This window comes from Anser anser (genome assembly GCF_964211835.1).
Source record: "Anser anser genome assembly, chromosome: 1".
In the NCBI taxonomy this organism is placed as follows: Eukaryota; Metazoa; Chordata; class Aves; order Anseriformes; family Anatidae; genus Anser; species Anser anser.
In genome coordinates, this window is record NC_139720.1 from 112,830,903 (window position 1) to 112,850,033 (window position 19,131).

A 19,131-nucleotide genomic window follows, 5' to 3' on the forward strand; every position below is an offset into this window, starting at 1 on the left:
AACTCTCTTTGCCTTCATTTGATCCACATATACACTACTTTTCTGCCTACTAGCATAGCAGTTCCTGGCTGATATGGCTGGCAGGCATTCCTTTGGTCAGGATAGCTGAGAGTAACTTCTAAGATGTTGTAGTACATTCTGCTGTGCTCCTTTTAAGAGCTAGTAGATGCAAATATGTGGCAGACTGGATCTTGATTAGTTAAGTATTTGTAGATGTACACATCTATAGAATTAGTTGGATGAAACTTCTGTTCACAGAGACCCTGTAATACACCGCTGTTTCCTAAGGTACAATTTGTGTAAACCTCTCCGCAATGGTAGAAGCCAGCAGACCTGCTCATCAGTAAGTGAAGGCAGAGGACCCGTGTCTACCTGAGGAATAGCAAAAAACTGCCTTGTATCCCTGTTTAGTAACAGGAGGGAATCAATGGGCCTGGAAAAAATGTACTAAGCCTTCACAAAGAACTGGTATTTTCAGTTGGCAAAACAGTTCTGACCAGGATGCTGAATGTTCTGGTAGAAGTGGCACGGGCATCTCTGCAGGCCCGATCCTGAACTCAAAAGATACACCTTTCCTCAGATAACGTTCACGTTGTCGGCAGTGAGAATTTCACTCGTGATCAGGCTTGCTACCCTGCTTCCTCTGACGCCTGTTAACCAGTATTTATTTCCCTGCTCACACCACGCTGCTCCACCTGCCTCCCGTTCTCTCAGCTGCCCTGCTGCGTGCCCCCCGCTACGCCCCCTAGAGCCGAGGAGTCGCCAAATCTCATTTATTTAAAACCCCGGCAACCACGCCGGGCTTTCCAGCGCCGTGAGGGAGCGCCGGGTGCTGCCTGCTCTCCTCAGCGGAAGGCGGGGACGAGCGGTGCCCGGCCCGCCCTCAGGAAGAGAGCCGGGGCCACCCCCGCTGCCATGGCGCGGCGGCGCCTCAGCGCCTGACGGAGGGTGGCAGCCGAAATGGCCGCCGCTCTGCGGGGCGCCCTCAGCGCCTGCCTCCTGCTCTGCGGTGAGTCCGGCGGGACACCCGGGGGGGGCTGCGAGAGCCTGAGGGCTCCGGCCGTCGTGGGACGGGGACGGAGCCGCGAATTCGGCTGGGGATTTGGGCTCCTCCCCGCCCCGGACCTTCGGGGCGGGGGTCCCGCAAAGTGCCGCCGGGTATCCGTGGGTGGGAGGAGGCAGGAGGCTCAGCCTCTGCTCCCCGCACGACCCTCACGTTACCGGATTATTTGGGGTGTGTGTATGTGTTTTCACAAAGTGTACGCGGCAGGGTTTTGCTCCTGGGAGCTATGAGCAATGGTCTGGTCCGCTGGGGCGTGTTTGCCTTGGTCAGGTGTGTTGCAGAAGCGGGGCGAAGTCCCTTCTGGTTTAGTTTCGGTGTCAGCAGTTGTTTTAAAAGGGCTTAATCATAGTAATGGACTGGCTAGCTGTGCTGTTTTAGGACTTCTTTATTCAGTTTCAGTAAAGCAAAATTACCTTGTTTTCATCGCTTATGAAGAGTGCGGGTTACTGACACGTTTATTGGTGTTGTATATTGAATAGACCTCTCGTCTTCAAGGGCACTTCTCATTTATCTCTCCTTTTCAAGAGGGTGGTCATTAAACAGAATGAGTAAAACGTTTTAAATGTCAATACTAATCCACGTAGGAATGATAGCGATATGGTTTCTTTAATTCTTTTGGTCTTATGCCCAGTCCTACGTAGAAAGACCGTGGTCCTCTTCAGGACCTCTTCGTATAGATATATATAGATACGTATGCAATCCGCACATCTGTGTGTCGCCATAGTACTACCAGAGCACTACTTAGAAAAATTGTGCATTGCCAATCTCAGTGAAAGCTCGTGCATGTAGCCTGATAGGCACTAAGTCTTAGTCAGTAATGAGCAAGTCATTCATAATAAGCAGCGGTGTCATAAGGCAGTACTTACTGGAAGTCATTGAGGCTAGCTAATTTGGTTTTGTTGCGTCAGCTTTTGTTGTGTGATTGTTGGGATGTGCCTAGCCCGTATTAAAGTCTATTTTGAAATTAAAAAAAAAAAGGCTGAGGCCTGAAGGAAAAGAAGGCAGTGTTTATGTTTTGGATGACTGAGAAGTCACTGGAGGAACACATGCTAAAATTTTTGTTTGTTGTTGATTGCTCCAACAGTTTCTGGAATAGTGCCCAAACCCCAAAACACAAGGATTAATTCAGTTAATCTTCAGAGCATTTTACAGTGGGATCCACCTAGGTTTCACAATGGCAATTTAAGTTACACTGTCCAGTCTAAGAGGTAAGTCTGGTAGAGTTGTCTTTTTTTTGCCTTCCTTTAAGTACTTATCTGTAGCTGTGTCAGAAGTTCATATTTTCCAGCTGCAGGTGATTGCTATAAGAGAGGAAAGAAATCAATATAGGTAACTGTCTTTTTCCTTTAGCTTGTGGGAGGCATATCTTCTAAGAAAATATTTCTGCCTGTTATTTAGCTATACATTTCACACCCAAAGCAGTTTTGTACGTACTTTTTTTGGAACTGGAAACATATTTTAATGTTGGCTGTTTTGTTTTTCTCTGCCATGTAGCCATCACATATTAAGCAGGACTATGGCTGTTGAATTAGGACCTTATCTGGTCTTTCATCCCCAGCAGCATTTCGTGCTTTGCCACTGGTGCAGCCTGCCTGTTTGCGTCCTTCATAGAAATGCCTGACGATCTGCAGGCTATGGCTCTTTAGCCAAATGCCTCTAAGCTCAGGACACGTTTTCTGAGGTCTCCTTTTGTCAGTTTTGGCGATTTAGTTTTGAACTGCTTTTTCCACTGTGTCCTTCCGAGATGGTCTTTCCTGCCAGAAGAGTGTCTGTGGCATATCACAGTGCTTGACGAGAAAGCCTTGTCTTGGGCCAAACTTCTCCTGATAATTAATGGTTGAATTCTATGGCAAATGCAGGATGGGAGGTAAGGTTGAGTAGATGGCACCCTCTAGCAGTGCCGGCAGAGAAGAAATCCCCCAAGTCAGGGCACAGGCCATCTTGGTCAAAAGATTTTTGAGTTCTGGTAGCAGTTACCTGTTGACCACTATGTTCCTAGCTGGACTTGTGATGCAAAACAAATAATGTCATTTTTATTTAATGGTTCAGCTCTCAGGCTCTTTTTCCTAGCTTTTCCTTAAGTGCATGTCTGAAGGATCTGAACAAAGCAAAGCCATGCACAGTGATATTGTCTAATATTTGCAGTCTTGTCTAGTCTCTACTGTCTGTTGAATCAAGTTTTTTAACCACTGTCAAGAAAAGGGTATCTGTTTATTGAATCATAATCTTAACCTCCAAATTTATCACTAATTTATTGATACATAGAAAATGCTTAATGTATGTATACACATTTGGATCTTGTTCATGAGTCATAACTGCATTTTAAGAAATGCCGCTAAGGCATGTCGCTTTTCTAGTTCATTGAGAGGAAAGACATTTTGTCAATTTTATAATTTACACATCATTTATGTGTGTGTTTGTTTGTTTTTTCCTTTTCCACATAGCGTCAATTTGCCTAAAGATGACTTTAAAAATTTGAGAACAAATTTGAGTCTCACAGAGTGCGACATCTCTTCTCTGTCTGTTTACGGAGACTATATGTTACGGGTCAGAGCGGAGTCAGAAGATAAACATTCAAACTGGGCAGTCATCAAATTTAAGCCAATGGATGACAGTAAGCCTTATTCTAATCTTCCATGAAAATATTGTTTGCTATTGATGCACCTTCACGATTTGCAACAGAAGAAAAGCTGTAGAATAGAGATGATTTTAAATGCAGTTATGTTGAACCATAAAATCTTAGTTGCAACACTGTTATTTTGTGAAGGCAGAAGTTGCTGTCAGAAAGCATAGCAGATTCACTATTACACCTAGATGTTAATATTGGTACTTGAAACCTCAGTGAGGAGACTCTTAAAAATGGTATTTTTTCACTTAGTATAAGGGATTGTTTATGTTTTTTAGCCAGGAAGAGATTTTCTTCAAAGATTCAGACTTCCTGCATATCAAAATAAGTTCAATTACCTTCATCATCATTGCTATGCCAGGCAAAAAGGTTTCTTAATAATAAAAACTATTAAGGGATAAAACTGCCAGCAGAAGTTTAATTAATTGTCGGTCGAGAAATAATTTTCATTGCATAATATTGCCATTCTCTTAGTGAAGTTTTACAGCCTTTTGTGAACAGTGGTTTAAATATTGCCTCATATTAGAATGCGCAGCAGAGCTGTTACATGCTGCTTTCATCCGAGCATGGGAATGGAGGAGTGGTTTTTACCAACGAGTATTCTTTATTTTTTATGTTTTTACTGTGCTCATGAGCAAAATCAAATTATTGTAGACCAATGTTACCCAAGGCTTTTTTCTCCTCACAGCTGTTATTACAAAACCATGCTGGAAGCTTCTGTAACACTTTGTCTTTGAGAAACACTTCTTAAGAGCCTTTCTCGCTTGCTCAGCTTTCAGTTGCTTGAATTTCACCATTTTCTTCCTTGGATTTCAGACTGTAATATTGCCATTTACAGCCTTGTTTTTTAAAATGTTTTTATTGGTTCTCTCCCCAAAAGCGTGATGTTGATATAATTTAATCTGCCTAGAACAGAAGCGCTGGAACATAGCACAGAAAAAAAGTAGATATATGCAACATTACAAGTGTAAATTACATCCAAAGAAAGTAAAATACAATAAAAAATATGGATGGGTTTACAGAACAGAGATCAAACTTGTAAATCATTAACAGAGTTGTAATTTGACATTCATTTGAAAGAGAGCATAGCCTTCAGAGCAAGCTTGGCCTTCGGAAAGACAGTTTATTCCTGAACTGGGAAAATGTGGTTATAAAACTACTTAGAAAGAAAGACCTTGGAGTACTGGCCAATTGGCCAAACCTCTGAGGAAGACATGGAGATTTTTTATGTTGTCATAGCTGATCTGAGCAAGGGATCATGATAAAAATGCCTGATCTTCTTTGCAGTGTTATGATTTCTGGTGTTGCTGTGTGTTTTTTTTTTCTTTAAAAAAATCCACACTGCATTTTAGGAATAGCCTAAGAAAACAAGAGTAATGAGAACCTCCTTACATTACATTTCAAAAGTTCAAAAACATCTTCTTGAGCACTACATTAATTTATGTTTCGGAAAAAAAATATTTTAATTAAACACACATTTGCTGAGGAATGCAAAATTATCTGTATATTGAGCTCTTCCTTTCCTAGACAGATGTTGCAGCAGCTTGGTTCAGGAGGAGAAGTGAGACATAACTTATAGAAACAGTCCTTCCTCCCCCAGGGGTACCCACAGCTGGTGAAAGAGAACTGTGTTAATTGGGTATATGGGATACATAGTCTGCAAAAACAAAACCCTTTGAAGACCAGTTCGATAAAGAAAGGTTTTATTTTTGCCTGACCCATGGCAGGAAATTACTTTATTCCAATATATAAAATGTTTTAAAGCATCAATTGTCATAGGTTGTATGAAAACTCAACTTGAAAACAATGTGAAACTGAATTCTGCTCTTTCATCTCTTCCACCATTCTCATATACAGCAATCATTGGGCCACCTGATGTAAAAGTGAAGTCTGAGTCGGGGTCTCTGCACGTGGATTTCACAGGCCCTGTTGCTGAACGTGAACATGACAGGTGGTCTTTAAGGCAATATTATGGCTCATGGCACTACAGATTGCTGTACTGGAAGAAAGGCAGCAACACAGAGGTAACTTCTGACTCCTGGGTGTTGTGACTCTATGAAATTGATACATGGTTTTCTTGGTAAAACCATGAAGTTTCAGAAACTAACAGTGCTGAAACAAAAATGTATCCCTACTATTTACAGTGTAATAAAGTCTAGTCCTTACTACTTGGATTTGGAGCAAAATAGCAGGTAGCTGTGTAGCCGAACAGTAGCATGGATATAATTTGCTCTTTCCATAAATAGAAAAAAAGTGCTATATTATGAGAGTTTATTCCCTCGGTTTGTGATGCGGTTATCCCCACCAAAGCTGTGTATTTCACACCTAATAACCACAGGGAAGCTCAGATGCATCAGTCGTATATGAATACGGCGATAAGCTGACTTAGATTCGAGTCTCATGTCATTCTAGAATTGGTGCTCTTTGTGGAGCTCTGAGCTTTGAATACCATCGTGGCAGCTGCCTTCTGTTACTGTGGTTGCTGTCCTTCACCTTTTACCTCATCGCTTTCTATGAGTTGTGATTTGCCTTCTGTGTCTGACAGACGATGTGTTACTCAGCTCAAAAGACCTCTCCGTACAGAATGCATGGTGAAAGATCATGAAATAATGTATTAATTATTTAAGGTCATAAGTTGTATTACAGAAAAGGAGGAGTCACTTTACTGGAAGCTATTAGTCACAGAACAATTAGAGCTTTGTACATCAGTACTATTTATATCTAACAGGGCTCCACTACATATAGTTCTGATTTGTATTTGTTACGCTGCAAAATTTCTTGCCATTCAATTCCAGAAAACAAGGGACCATCAATTCCCAAAAACCATACTGCTTTTCAATTCCAAAATTACAAGAAACAAAGGTATTGCTGCATATGGGATGCAAACTTAGGCTATTTACCAAGGAAAGTGAGAACTTCAGTTAGAAACTGTGCTTCTAACACTTCAGCATGAGTCTGGGAAATTTCCCGTAGTGATCAAACAGGCAAAAGGGTAGACTATGTAGCTTCATAGGCTGTTTTTCTGAAGAGGATGCCTCATTTGGTGAGGCGATTGTTTCTCTCTGCAAGCATCTCATTAATCATGTCTCTAGCCTATAACTTCACTAATGCAGCTAGAAGCACCTAAAAAGTCAGTGGTATGAGTGGTCTCACACTCTAACCACAGGTGAAATCAATGTAGAATTAGCAGTTATTTGGTATTGGTAGGGCATTCCAGTCTGCCTTGAAAAGCTTGATTCACATTGCAGCTATAAACTGTTAGGATTTATAATACTAAAAGTCATTTTAATTACTTAGTCTGTTCACTAAGCTTTCCAAATTTTTCTTTTATTCTTCTCTTTTATTAGGTAATTCACATAGATACTAAGCATAACTCTGAAATATTATCTCAGTTGGAGCCATGGACAGTATATTGTATTCAAGTGCAAGCAGTTATTCCTGAGTGGAACAAAACGGGGGAACTGAGTCAAGAGCTTTGTGAGCAGACCACCCACAATGGTAATAATCTGTAGCATAAGAATTGTTACAAACATGGTACTGAGGTAGGAAATGTCAAAAGGTATCCACAATGAAAATCAGTATAATGTGTAAACCTTCCGAAAAATGGTATTTTTTATTTTAGTATTGTTTGTTGGTTAATAAACATGCGCCTTTCTAACTCAGGGTTTAGAAACTAAGTGAAAGCTTCAACTGATTGGGCACTGGTCACAACTGTTTCACTGCAGAGGCCTCTGTGTTGCTCATACTCTGAAGATAAGAGCTAAAAGGAGCCCAGGCTCTTCACTGGTCACTCAGTGTTGCTGAATTTCCTTTAATGTGAGTTTTACTCACTATTGTATGAAAGCTTTTGTTGCACGTGCTTGTAGCTGAGAAAGGAATTGGACTTCATATTACATATTGCCAGTGTCTGTTGTGAGGCTAGGCCACGATCCTTTTTCTCTGTAATACGCAGCAGTCATTAATCAATAAAGACAATTATTAAAATAATTTTTATTCACTTTTGTGATAATTTGAAAAGAGTATGTACAGAAATTAATAATCACAGTTTTATTGTTTTTTCTTGTGTCTTTGCAGGTGTAACTCCTGTGTGGATAATTGTGACTCTTCTTTTAGGATCAATGCTGGCTTTTATAATACTTGTTCCTGTTTGTTTCTTTTGCTTGTTGTATCTATATCGATTCACCAAACATGTTTTCTGCCCTTCGTATGTTTTCCCACAACACTTGAAAGAGGTTTGTATTCTACCTAATTCAATTAAAATCACCGTCTTCAGTAGAACTGCCTGCCTTTCAAAGCTTCTCTGTGGCCAAACCTTTCAAATGTCTTCTATTTTGCATTCTTTCATTTGCACCTGATTGTTAGCCATCTGAGGGGCTTTTAGACTATAAAGAGGAAAGGTGGTTATTGGTACGTGGGTTAGAAGAACCCCTTCTGTTATCTGCTTTTATATAGTTGTGTATGGTAGAACTTGTTCTTTTGAGAAACATGACCTAAAGAGAAAGTTCATTCAAACAGGTGTAAATGATGAAGTCATGAACTTTGGTGGGGGGGAAAAAAACTGACAAAGGTACTTTTCAATGTGAGCAAGGTGGTAGAAATCAGTTCATTTAATTTCTGACATTGTAAGGTTATAAATTTTGCATGAATTTTACCTGTTTTTTTCATCAAGTTCTCTCACTGCATAGACAGAAGTAGAGTGCTGAAATCAGACTGCCTTTTGAAGTATACTGACGTATAATAAAATGTAGAACACTTATTCTGAATTGTTCTGCACTGAATAGTCCAACATACTTAAAAGCTGAACAATTTAAAAATTTGGCATAGACTTTTATTCCTAAAGCAATTGCATAATTCTTAGCGTGAAGCTTTATATGGCTTAGAAACAGGATGTTTTCTTGCATTTAAAGTGAGAGAATAACAGGTGTTAACCTCCATTTCCTCTTCTTAGATAGTGAGCAACTGTGATCGGTCTCCACTATCTCATTTTACACTTAAAATTGTACAGCTGTTTTGAAACGAAGTTCTGTCGTGTATGTACTAAAACTCAACTTGAGCAAAGAGTTTACTGAAATCTGAAAATTCAAGAAGTAATCGATCAGTAAGATCAATGAATGTTAACCATTACTTTGGGGGAATACCACTGACCTTGTTACCCATCTAGCAACTTAAATGCTGTATCACAATCTCTTCCAAGAAACAAGGCTACACAGAACATTATGTACGCTAAAGTTGCTAATTTACACTCTTCTAAATTTCCTACAGTTTCTCTTCAGTCTTCCATTTTGACTCGTTCAGGGTTTAGCAAACTAAGGCTTTGCAGCTGCCTTAGCAATCATCTTGCACATTGAGCTAAGCACATGTTCAGCACACAGTAGTTTGCTGAACCTGGGCCTTCGCTGTTCTGAAGGCAGAATTGCTCTGATCTCTGCAGGATAAGGTCGAACTTCATTTTCTGCCTTTCTTGTGAGAAACCTGTGAGCAATCTTCATTTTGTGCTAGTGGCTGATACTGGTTAATCGCAGTAATAAAGGTCAGTCATACTTAAGTAAAATGACACTTATCAAAGGCAGTGGCTTAACTGCACGCACATTTGAGATTGCAGGTTACTGACACAACATTTCAAATTAGAGTTTGTCAGAAAAAAAAAAGTCTTCTAGTAATAATATTAGCGTGGGGTTTTTTGTTTGTTTTTTTAATTATAGGTAACAGGACTCCTGCTAAAGCAGTTTACTTCTTTACGTAAAATGCATTAAAAGCCCAGGTGACAGATAGGGTTCAGGTCACAGAAACCAAATGAAGTTTTACTCGTCTGGCTGCTACCAATAAATTGAACTGCCACTTGAGCTGCCAAAATCAGTGGTTGACATGTTATTACTGTGTCGAGTAGGCGTGCTATTCTTGTGTTGACATTCAAAATACAGTCGTGACATCCTGTTAGGACTCTGTTGATTCTGGAGGCTGGTTCCATCTTACCAATAGAATATGGAGTGGGAGGAAGCTGTGATATTTCAGTACCAAAATTAAGTCATCTTTCTCACAGAACTGTGTAGCTCTGCAAATCTCCCGCCCTGTCCTTTACTTGTCTAAACAGTCATGTTTTATGTTGACATTTAAAGCATCTCTCTTCGATGTCTCAGCTAAACAACTCTCTGATCTGGTAGGAATGATTCACATCTCTTGGAGCTGTTCTACAAATCTCTCTGTGGACTACACACCTACAGTCAGTTCACTGTCTTTAGTCTTTCTTTCCAAACAAAACCTAGGTAGATTTTTATTTTTTTTTTAAGAAAGATTATATTCCAGAGAAGTTGCTGATCCTGCAGTATGCTCTTCCAAATAAAGTCATTTTTGAATTGCTCCCAAGTCTTGCACAGGATATTAAAATGAGCAAAGAGGTTACTATGTTGTCACCACTGTGACTTCTAAGGATTGAGAAAGCTAGATCATGTGCAAAAACAATGTAGAACATTTCTAAGTAAATGGGATGGCAACGGCTGGCACAGCTTACTTCTCATTTCCTCTTTCCTTCGCAGTTTTTGAGCAAGCCTCCTAGTGGTTCGCAGTTCTTTTCTCCACTTCCACAAGAAGAGCATCATTTTTATGACAAGCTAACTGTCATTTCAGAAGAATCTAAAAATCCAAGTGATGAGACTGTGGATGAGGCCAGCAAAACAACAGAGCACCATCAGGACTCTGAACAAGAAGTTTCTGATTTAAATATATTACCAGCTTCAGAAAGGGACTAAATACACTCCACATACTTCAGTCAGGTTGAAAGAAAAGCAAAGGCCGTTGAAGTTTATCTTATTGCTGCATTCTTAAGACACCCAAAATTCATACGTGAAGCTCTGAATACAATCATTAATTTTTAAAGTGCAAGAAACTTGACTATAGATGAGGAGTTGAACTATATGTATTTTTGCCACTGTTTTTAGTGGCTCACTGTTCAGTTGTAGCAATACCTAGGACTATGTTATGACATTAATTTAAAAGGAAGTATCAGATTCATGATACTAGCTAATGTAACTGATGAACTATTTATTGCGAAAGCTAATCAAAGTGGCTTACTGTATAAGGTTTGTAAAAGAAGATTATATTTTCCAAAGAAAGAGTTGATCAGACTTATTTTTTTAATGAGAAATTGTGTATATTTCTTAATATATCCTTAGTGGTGTAATCTTTCTATTGTTTTTTTTTAACCTCATGCAAGATTATAAAGTCATGCACAGTAAGTTATGTACCAACGTAATAAAACAAACACGAATATTCAGTGTTTTGAGTTGCAAATGTTATTTATGTCATTGCTAAGGATAACGGGAACATACCAGTACACTGCCAGGTAGCCTTCTCTTCAGGTATCGTTCAGTCCCCTGAGCTTCTGCCCTGCAGTTTCCATGGTTTACTAAACTTTGCCTGCCTAATCCAGAGTCCACTAAAATCTGTGGAAAACTTTGCGGCTAAACTGGGAGTTAAAAGTTCATTTTACTTATCCGCTAATAAATATTCTCAATTCAAAAAAAAAAAAAAATAGGTAAACCCAGGTGGATGTTACACATTACGTAATGCACTCTCACCCTTATAGATCTGCTGCTTTGTGTCAAGGCTATGTCCACACCAACAGTGGGGCGTAAAGTGTGACGCTTTGAGTGATGCAATTTTTTGTATATATTGTTACATGAAAATGACAGTGGAAAATTAAATTGTCAGAAAAAAATGTGACTTGTTACAAGTGAAATTGTGTGTAAAGTGTAACATGATGTGGAAATTACAACATTTTGGGCTATAGCCTTTTGAGGTTTGTTAGTCAATGCATAAATATTGACCTCTTAGGAACTGTTGCAGGAAGAAAACATGAGAACAGACATTGATTCTTTGTACCATCCAGCTGTGTGTAATCTGCACTAGCTTTTTCTGCACTTCTTAATTTTCATCATACTTTGCTTTAATGAATCATTTGGGATATGGGAAATCATTTTCACTGTGTTTTTTAAAACATTTTGTTTCACTGGTGTTTTTGTTCACCTCACACCAAAGCTATTCTGTGAGTGCTGGCCCTCTCCACCGCAAAAATGTAGCTGTGTGTTCCCTATTCCTCCTTTCATGTTAGCAACTACTTCAGTACATTCTTTTTTTTCTTTTTTTTTCCTGACTTTCAGAAAAGCAAAAATCACATAGCATAGCTCATACGACTGATGCATGTGCTAATTCGCTGGCCAGCTGATGTCAGAAGAGAGTTGAAATTTCCCTGTCTTTTCCTGGTTTTTAGGGGAGCCTCTTTTGACTATCTGACTGCTAATTTTCATGGAAGAACACAAAGTTACTGTCTCTCAGCAGTGGCTGAAGTCAATCAATTGGTTCAAAGGTTTTGATGAGGGCACAGATAGGGCAGTCCCGTGTGCTGTGCCACCTAATCACAGACTGGCTGGTAAACCCAGTCTAAAAATAAAAACCTTTGTTATTCAGAGGTACAGTCTTCTTAGATTAAAGCAGGAAGAATCTGCGTAGGAACATTGTCTGAAATCTTGAGGGTTTGGCTTTCCTGATCTGAAAAGAGGAAGTATTTCCCCTCGTGTCTTTGCTGATACCAGTTGTCGTAGTGTCACGAGAAGAGAGGGAAAGGCTGTTCCTCTTTCAGCCTGCTCAAATGCGGAGAAAGGCAGGCTTTGTCTTGGTAGCCTTGTTTAACCTTTTAATACGGAACACATGGTCTTTAAAGAAAGAGCTGCGTCAATTTACTGTGAGCCTGTCTCTACCTTAATGCTTGTATCATTATCAAAAATCTTGTATGTAGTGAACTTCAAAATGCAAAGTATATTCAGACACCAGCTGCACTACGTCTAGCATGAAATAGGAATGAGTTCCCTAGTTCTACAACTCAGTGTTGTAGGTCACCATCAGTAGGTCACCAAAGTTTCCAGAAAGTCCAGAGACCTGGGTCCTACCAGAGGTTAAAGCCTTGAGAACATCATGCTGGCAGAGCTGTTGGAGTACAACACCGACAGTGTTATCCTAATGCAGATTACCTGGTAAACAAAGTAAGGAGCTTGTATGCCACAAAGAGCAGGAATGAAGGTGCTGATGCAGAATATGTTTCATAAAGACTATCCTGAATGGGTAGAGAGACGTCCTGTGAAATTCTGATGAGATTGTCTTGTGCCTGAAGTCTGATTTCCTCCAGAGATAACCTCGTAGTCAGGGCACCAGGTAACATTCATGTCTGCTTGCTTCTCTGCTCTCCCTTCACTGACAGAAGCACCCAACAGTCACATTTGGGTATGTTAGTAAAATGCAGTTTGTATGGCTGTTTATAAAGGAAATGTGAAGGGATGTTAAATAATGATTTGACCTTGTGGAGGACTGTGATTAATGTTTCGTTGCTGACTTCTCGCCTGCAGTTCGGTCACTCGGTTGCACTGTCCTTGTTCTATCATTGCCTCATCTCTTAAATGAAAATCAAGGCATGCAGATACTGCAGTGATGGGAGAGACAGAAGTCCCCTAAGTAAGCAGGCAGATGTCGTGTGTAACGATAGAGCCAGCAAGAGAAGGGGAAGGCCTGCAGCTAATGTGTGCAGTACCTGAAAAATCTCAACAAGGATGTTCAATGCATTGAGAGAGAACAAGAGAAACTACATTTAATGAATGTTAGAAGATAGATTTAGCTTGCTGAACCAGGCACTGTATTTCTTGGATGACTCCAAGTTTCTTTGCTAAATTTGACTCTTCTGACACAGGGCTTGAACAGGGTTTATGACCAAAAAGACTGCGACACTCTACATTTCAGAGCTCCCACATGCAGTGCTCGTTGAGAACTGACCTGGGGTAAAAGTGTTCATGACTGCTCACCTCCAGCAGGCATCATCCACAACAGTTCAGGGAATCTGCCATGGACAAAATAAGTTCCTCCTGTATGCATAAAAGGAACTTTGTGTAAAATTTCAACCACACAGTACAAAGAAGAAACACAGAGCAGTGCAACAAGGATATGAAGAACTCACAGCATTATGAAAAGGGAAAGCCCGGCACATTTTTCACTTCTGACTTCTCACCTCTGACATACTTGTTCACCTCATTTCTTACTAACCTGACTAAAGCCAAGCTAAGCCATTAATTTCTCCAGCTTTTACTCACACTTTGCTAAGCAGCTTTTCTGGGGGATTTAAGGCTTTTCCAGCATTTATTTATTTATTTAATGAGCTAAGGCCCAGTAAATCAGTCACAGTTAGACAAAAGGACAAGGGATGATGTCTTTGGAAACTAACTCTTGCCTCGAGACCAATCCCCCAGGCTCCCCTACATCAATAGCTCCTTTGGAAGGCAACCGCCTGAGACCCTTCTCTGGAAGAGTTTCTCCTTCTGTGCTGACTACAGACGAAACCTAGGCTACTTTCTCCTCTTAGGCAGGGTTAGTCCATAGAAATACCTCTCAGATATCTTGCACTCCTTTGTGCTCCATAGGGTAGTAGGGAACCTAGTTGTGACTGGCACTAAGGCAGGGCACGGCTAAGGCCAGATATAGCAGTGCCACTCTGGAGTAATTCAGAGCTTTCTTAAGAGCTCCTAAAAGCAATCCAGATATGTTTTATTCAGACTGACCTGTAGCTCGGTTTGCTTCAGGAGTCTTCCTGCTTTAAAATGAGTCCTAACAGGAAGGTGAGAGTCCTCCTCCTTCAGACAAAAAAAAGCCAGGGCTTCATGTGGCCGGCACACTCTGCTCCTGTATGCTGTGGTGGGTATGCTCTGCTCCTGTACATGGCTTAAGTCTTGCTCAGGCTTGTGTGCCATGGTAGCCTCAACGAAATTGCTCCTTGAACCAGACAGCTCATTAACTATGGAGCTCCAGGCAGAGCTCATTCCAGAAAAAAAACTGATAAGGAATCTGAGCTTAACAGTCACTTTATTTAACAAATATAAATCAATTTTTATAATAAATATGGAAGGAAAAGCCATTACAACATAATTCCTCTGTTATCTACAGAATGCAGTGAAGTATGAAACTGTCTCACTAGGGAGGAGGGGATTGCACAACCTGATTCCTAAACAAGTTGGCAAAAGACCTAAATCCTGGAAAATTACTGACCAAACGATAATGGCCTCACAGTCCTATAAATACTGATCCTGAGAAAGACCTCTTCGAGCTCTCCAGGGACCGTGGCGGGCTGCACCCTTGATCTCCCCCTGAGCTGGGATGCCTCTGAGGGGAAGTACACCTCGGGGCTCAGCCTTTTGAGGAACAACCTCCCACGCCGACAAATGCTGAGTAGTAGGGTGAGTAATTCATTCTAGGGGGTATTTTGGAGGCCCTCATCTGGATTTAGGAACCACCCAGGACCCTGTAGTAAGTCTCGGGTGAACCTAGACATTCACAAATCTTTAACTAAGTTGCTGTTTCTATTGTAGCAAATTTCTTTAGACCATTGTGTTAATTAACTAATACTTAGATGTATTAAAGTGCTGTTAAAATCATATAATCTATCCTTGTTATTTGCTATAAAGGTATATAATAAATCTGTAATTGGTGCTACAGTAAAGTTGTGTGAAATCTAAATCCACGACAAATTGACATAGTCAGCAGGATGGCAAGCAGTATCAGCGAGTGTTTACAAAAGCTCAGCATTCATCCGAGTCCCACCTTCCCAGGGGAAAGGTTCCATAAGAAGTGGTGTTACTGGGAAGCTGTAGAAAAGCAGCTAAATGCTTTTAGAGGTTCAAGTAAGGATGGGAAAGACAAAGGTAAAATGTTAGGGACATGCCTGGAAGCCGCATGTCAAGAAGGAGGAGAAACCACCAGTAAAATACGAGATTTGCAGAATGAAATAGAGGAACATGAAACTACTGTCCTGCTACTATCAATAAAAATAGAACTACAAAGACAATTTCAGGAAGCTCAGTTGAAGGAACGAAAGTTACGGGAACGTGTTGAGGTGATGTTAATGCAAGCTCCCAGATCCCCTGATATAGTTCAAATCCGAAAGCTAATTGTATCCCCTGAGGAATGGGATGATAATATTTGGGGTGATAAAAGTAATGATGGCTTAGATGAAGATGACAACCTCTGTCCGCCAGAGCCTCCCCAATATACTGCTAGGCCAATTATAGAAACAGAAGAAATTTTTGGGCCAGAGGGTGGAGTGGCAGACTGCACTAGAAAAATAATCCCCTTGTTTCGATCAGTCATTTTCGATCCAAATGACCGATTTGCAAGAAGGCTGTTGCCTGACACAGAATAATGACGGGGTATGTGACCGTCTGGAGAAGACAGTGTGTTACTGAGCGGGGATGAATCAAACAGGTACTGGGGACCGGGTGCCTTTTCAAGCCCTGGACCCAAAGCCCCATCACCACAGCAGTAGCAGCAGCTTCACGTTTAACTGCATTTAAAGAAACAGAACAACTGCATTCTGAATAGACAAAAGGACTTTTATCTTCAATCCGAGTAGTCAAGTTAGTTAAGAAAACACCCTTTAAAAGAGGTAAGTGAAAACTTATGCTAAAACAATATGCACTTAGCACTCCACCTACAAGGAAAAGCTAAACATAAAATTAGTGTATAATGAATTTATCTTTCTTTATAACAGGGTAACCTGTTCAGCACTTCACCGCCAAAATTAATTTCTATTTTCTCTTACAGCACACTGCAGGACGGCAAACAGGAATGCTGTGTTCGTGTTACTATCCCAGGCCTTAAGAAAGCTACTACTCTTAGAAAGCTTTATCTGACTTAATTCCACAAGACTTCACTTGGCATGGGTTAGGTGAGCCGCAGGCACGGGGGCAAGGTGCAGCTCTGGCTGTACCCAGGTGGGCTGCGTGGCCCCGCAGCTGTCCCAGGCAGCACAAGGCACTTGGTGCCTCTTCAGAGAAACAATAATTTTAGAAGTTGAACTTCAGCTAAACTCATGGAGAGTGCGATGAAAATTAATCAATAAAATAGCTGAACTTTTAACTTATGCGTTTATGATTTAAACCGCAAAGTAAGGAAATTTGCTTCCCACGGGCATCAGGGAAGGCTGGCTGGCCGGGGACTGCACATCTGCTTCTGCTGGCTGCCCAGAGGCACTCCTGCTGAACACTGTCACTGGAGAGGCTTTCACAAACCTTAACTCTACATCCACTATAGAAAAAACTTTTAAACACTCTCTTAATAAGAAACGAAGTATAAGAATTTGTGGTATTAAGTTACTCATATTTTTTGAGGAGGGTCAGGAAATAACCAATGTTAGTAGGTGAAATGAGCTTTTTAGTAATCTTGCTTTCGGGTAAGTAGCATGGAGTGTCTTGTCTGTACAGATCAAGGCTCCTTCCCTTGCTGTTGCAATGCCATGAGAAAGAAAGTTGAAAATAGCTATTTTTATTTCACAGAAAGTACTGTGAATAATCCACAGTTTTGTCTGCATACAATATACTGGAAATCGCTCATTCGTGTTCCTTTTCTTGTTTTTATCCATACGAATTGAATTTCCTTAAGTTGATCTTGATGCTTTGAAGCAATTACTGTAAAAGACTGAAGACATAGAATGATAATCATTATCATATGATAATCATTATCAAAAAGAAAAATGAGATAACACTGGGGAAACCTTACAGAGGAAGTCCCAGCTCGAGCACCATCGATGTGCAGTCAGTGATGCTAGGATCACACCCAGGAGAAAGCACCAGACCAAAGAATCTGTTTAAGATCTCAGCTTTTCCATTTTCCTGTTGACTTTGACATCATGTCACTTACACTGTCTCTCGTTCCTACTCCCTTGCAGCTCCTAGTGTTTACATTTTACTTTTTAAAAAGAGACTGGAGGGTTTTCAGAGCAGGGCCTTCCTTTACAGATCGGTGTGAGTAGTAGCTACAAAGACTATGTAAATCACATGTAAATGACAACCAGAACCCTGACTGTGGGTTAGATTTTCAGGCATGCTGATGTTACTGTTGATATAATGAGGCTCTGAAACTCACCTTAATCAAGCAGAACTTGCTGATCATTACGAAATGTTATCTATAAAGATGAAAGTTGTAGATGTATCATAGTTAGGCATTGTGAAGACACTTGATAGGTCTTCCAAGGCTGTGAAAAGACAGCTTGACAGCAGACTATCCACATTCTGGTGCCTGGTTGGTGCAAATTATGACCCCTCTGTCCTTCAAATCCTAATGCACTGTTCTTGCCAGATACCCATGTTTTATTTACCTGACTTCTCTCATGTGCTGAAATTATTCAGCCATCTCATGGCTAAGGGCATTTGTGATATGCAAAATCATATCTGACTCCAAAACAGCTTTGTCCTGGTAGATCTTATTGTGTGAGGAGGGTCAGAAGAGAAGGACAAGAGCTGAACCTAAGTGTTTTTCTAGAAATATGTGAGTGTGAGAATAAAATGCTAATGCAGGAAATACCCACTCCCCCTCAGTCCATACCCTAGAGGACTCATCTGCTCCTCTGCTTGGGGCTGAAGCCTTTAACCAGCCACCTGGACCACGTGGAGGAATGCTTTACCAATTAAGTAGCTGCAGGAGATAAAGAGGTTGGTGTTGCAAGGTAGTGGACAGGCTCTATCTGGAAGGCTTAAGGTAGCTGATCAGTTCTCATCTCAAACTATAACCATGTCCTGGACACTACCTGCAAAAGTCAGGGAGAAATCCCCACTAGAGTACAAACCTGGAAAGATGAAGAAACCACAATCAGAAAACGTCCCATCACTGTATCTTTGCACCAATAAAAGCCAGTGAGCAGTTGGTCAGATTGAAGTGTGATTTAGAATGAGAAGGGATACGGAAATATTTTAGAAAACTTGAACTGCTGTTATGTAGCTTTTCCTGATGTGAAATACTCTGGTCTAAATGACAGCATACTCTCAAAAGCAAATTGCTTGTAACACATGATGGAAGAATTTGCGCCACATAGATAAAACTTGCATTTCTTGACAAAATACTTGTGGAAAAAATCTAAACAATAGACTTGCTATAACTCATGCCACTCTGTTTGGAAGGGGGCAAAAAGTCTACTTTTATCAAGCGATCAAGGGTTTCATGTGACCACAGCAATCCAACCACTCTTTGTCCAAAAATGCAGAAATAGGGCCCAAATGTGTAAACACTGTGCTGGGAAAGAAGTAGGCAGTCTTTTTGACTATATACTTCACTTGTAATGTTTTCAGCTTCCCCAACTATGTAGAGAAGCTATTAATCGGCTGCAGAATATGAATGTATTAACAAAAAAAAAATGATTTAATTACATTTAGTGTACATTAGTGAGCTTCTACACAAGGCAGAAGCAGTAGGTTATATTCTGACTTCAGTAAGATTTTCCATATCTTACAAGATACTACCACAGACAAGAAAAAATAGCTTAGGTGAAAGGAGACAAATGCAGGGTTTGTGGTGGGTCAGGCTATAAATGAGTCAACTTTTCACTGTTGTGAAAAAGGCAAATGCCACACAGAATGCGCAA

General features: G+C 40.5%; 1 protein-coding gene across 1 annotated transcript; it reads left to right on the forward strand.

Moving 5' to 3' along the window:
• Positions 1–22: 22 nt before the first annotated feature.
• On the forward strand, positions 23–16,634 carry IL10RB (interleukin 10 receptor subunit beta). Its single transcript, XM_083818054.1, has 8 exons — positions 23–1,009; positions 2,148–2,271; positions 3,508–3,677; positions 5,547–5,713; positions 7,037–7,187; positions 7,764–7,921; positions 10,223–14,956; positions 16,320–16,634. Exons 1-7 carry the CDS (start codon positions 961–963, stop codon positions 10,433–10,435), a joined length of 1,032 nt encoding a protein of 343 aa, XP_083674180.1. The 5' UTR covers positions 23–960; the 3' UTR covers positions 10,436–14,956; positions 16,320–16,634.
• The last annotated feature ends 2,497 nt before the right edge of the window (positions 16,635–19,131 follow it).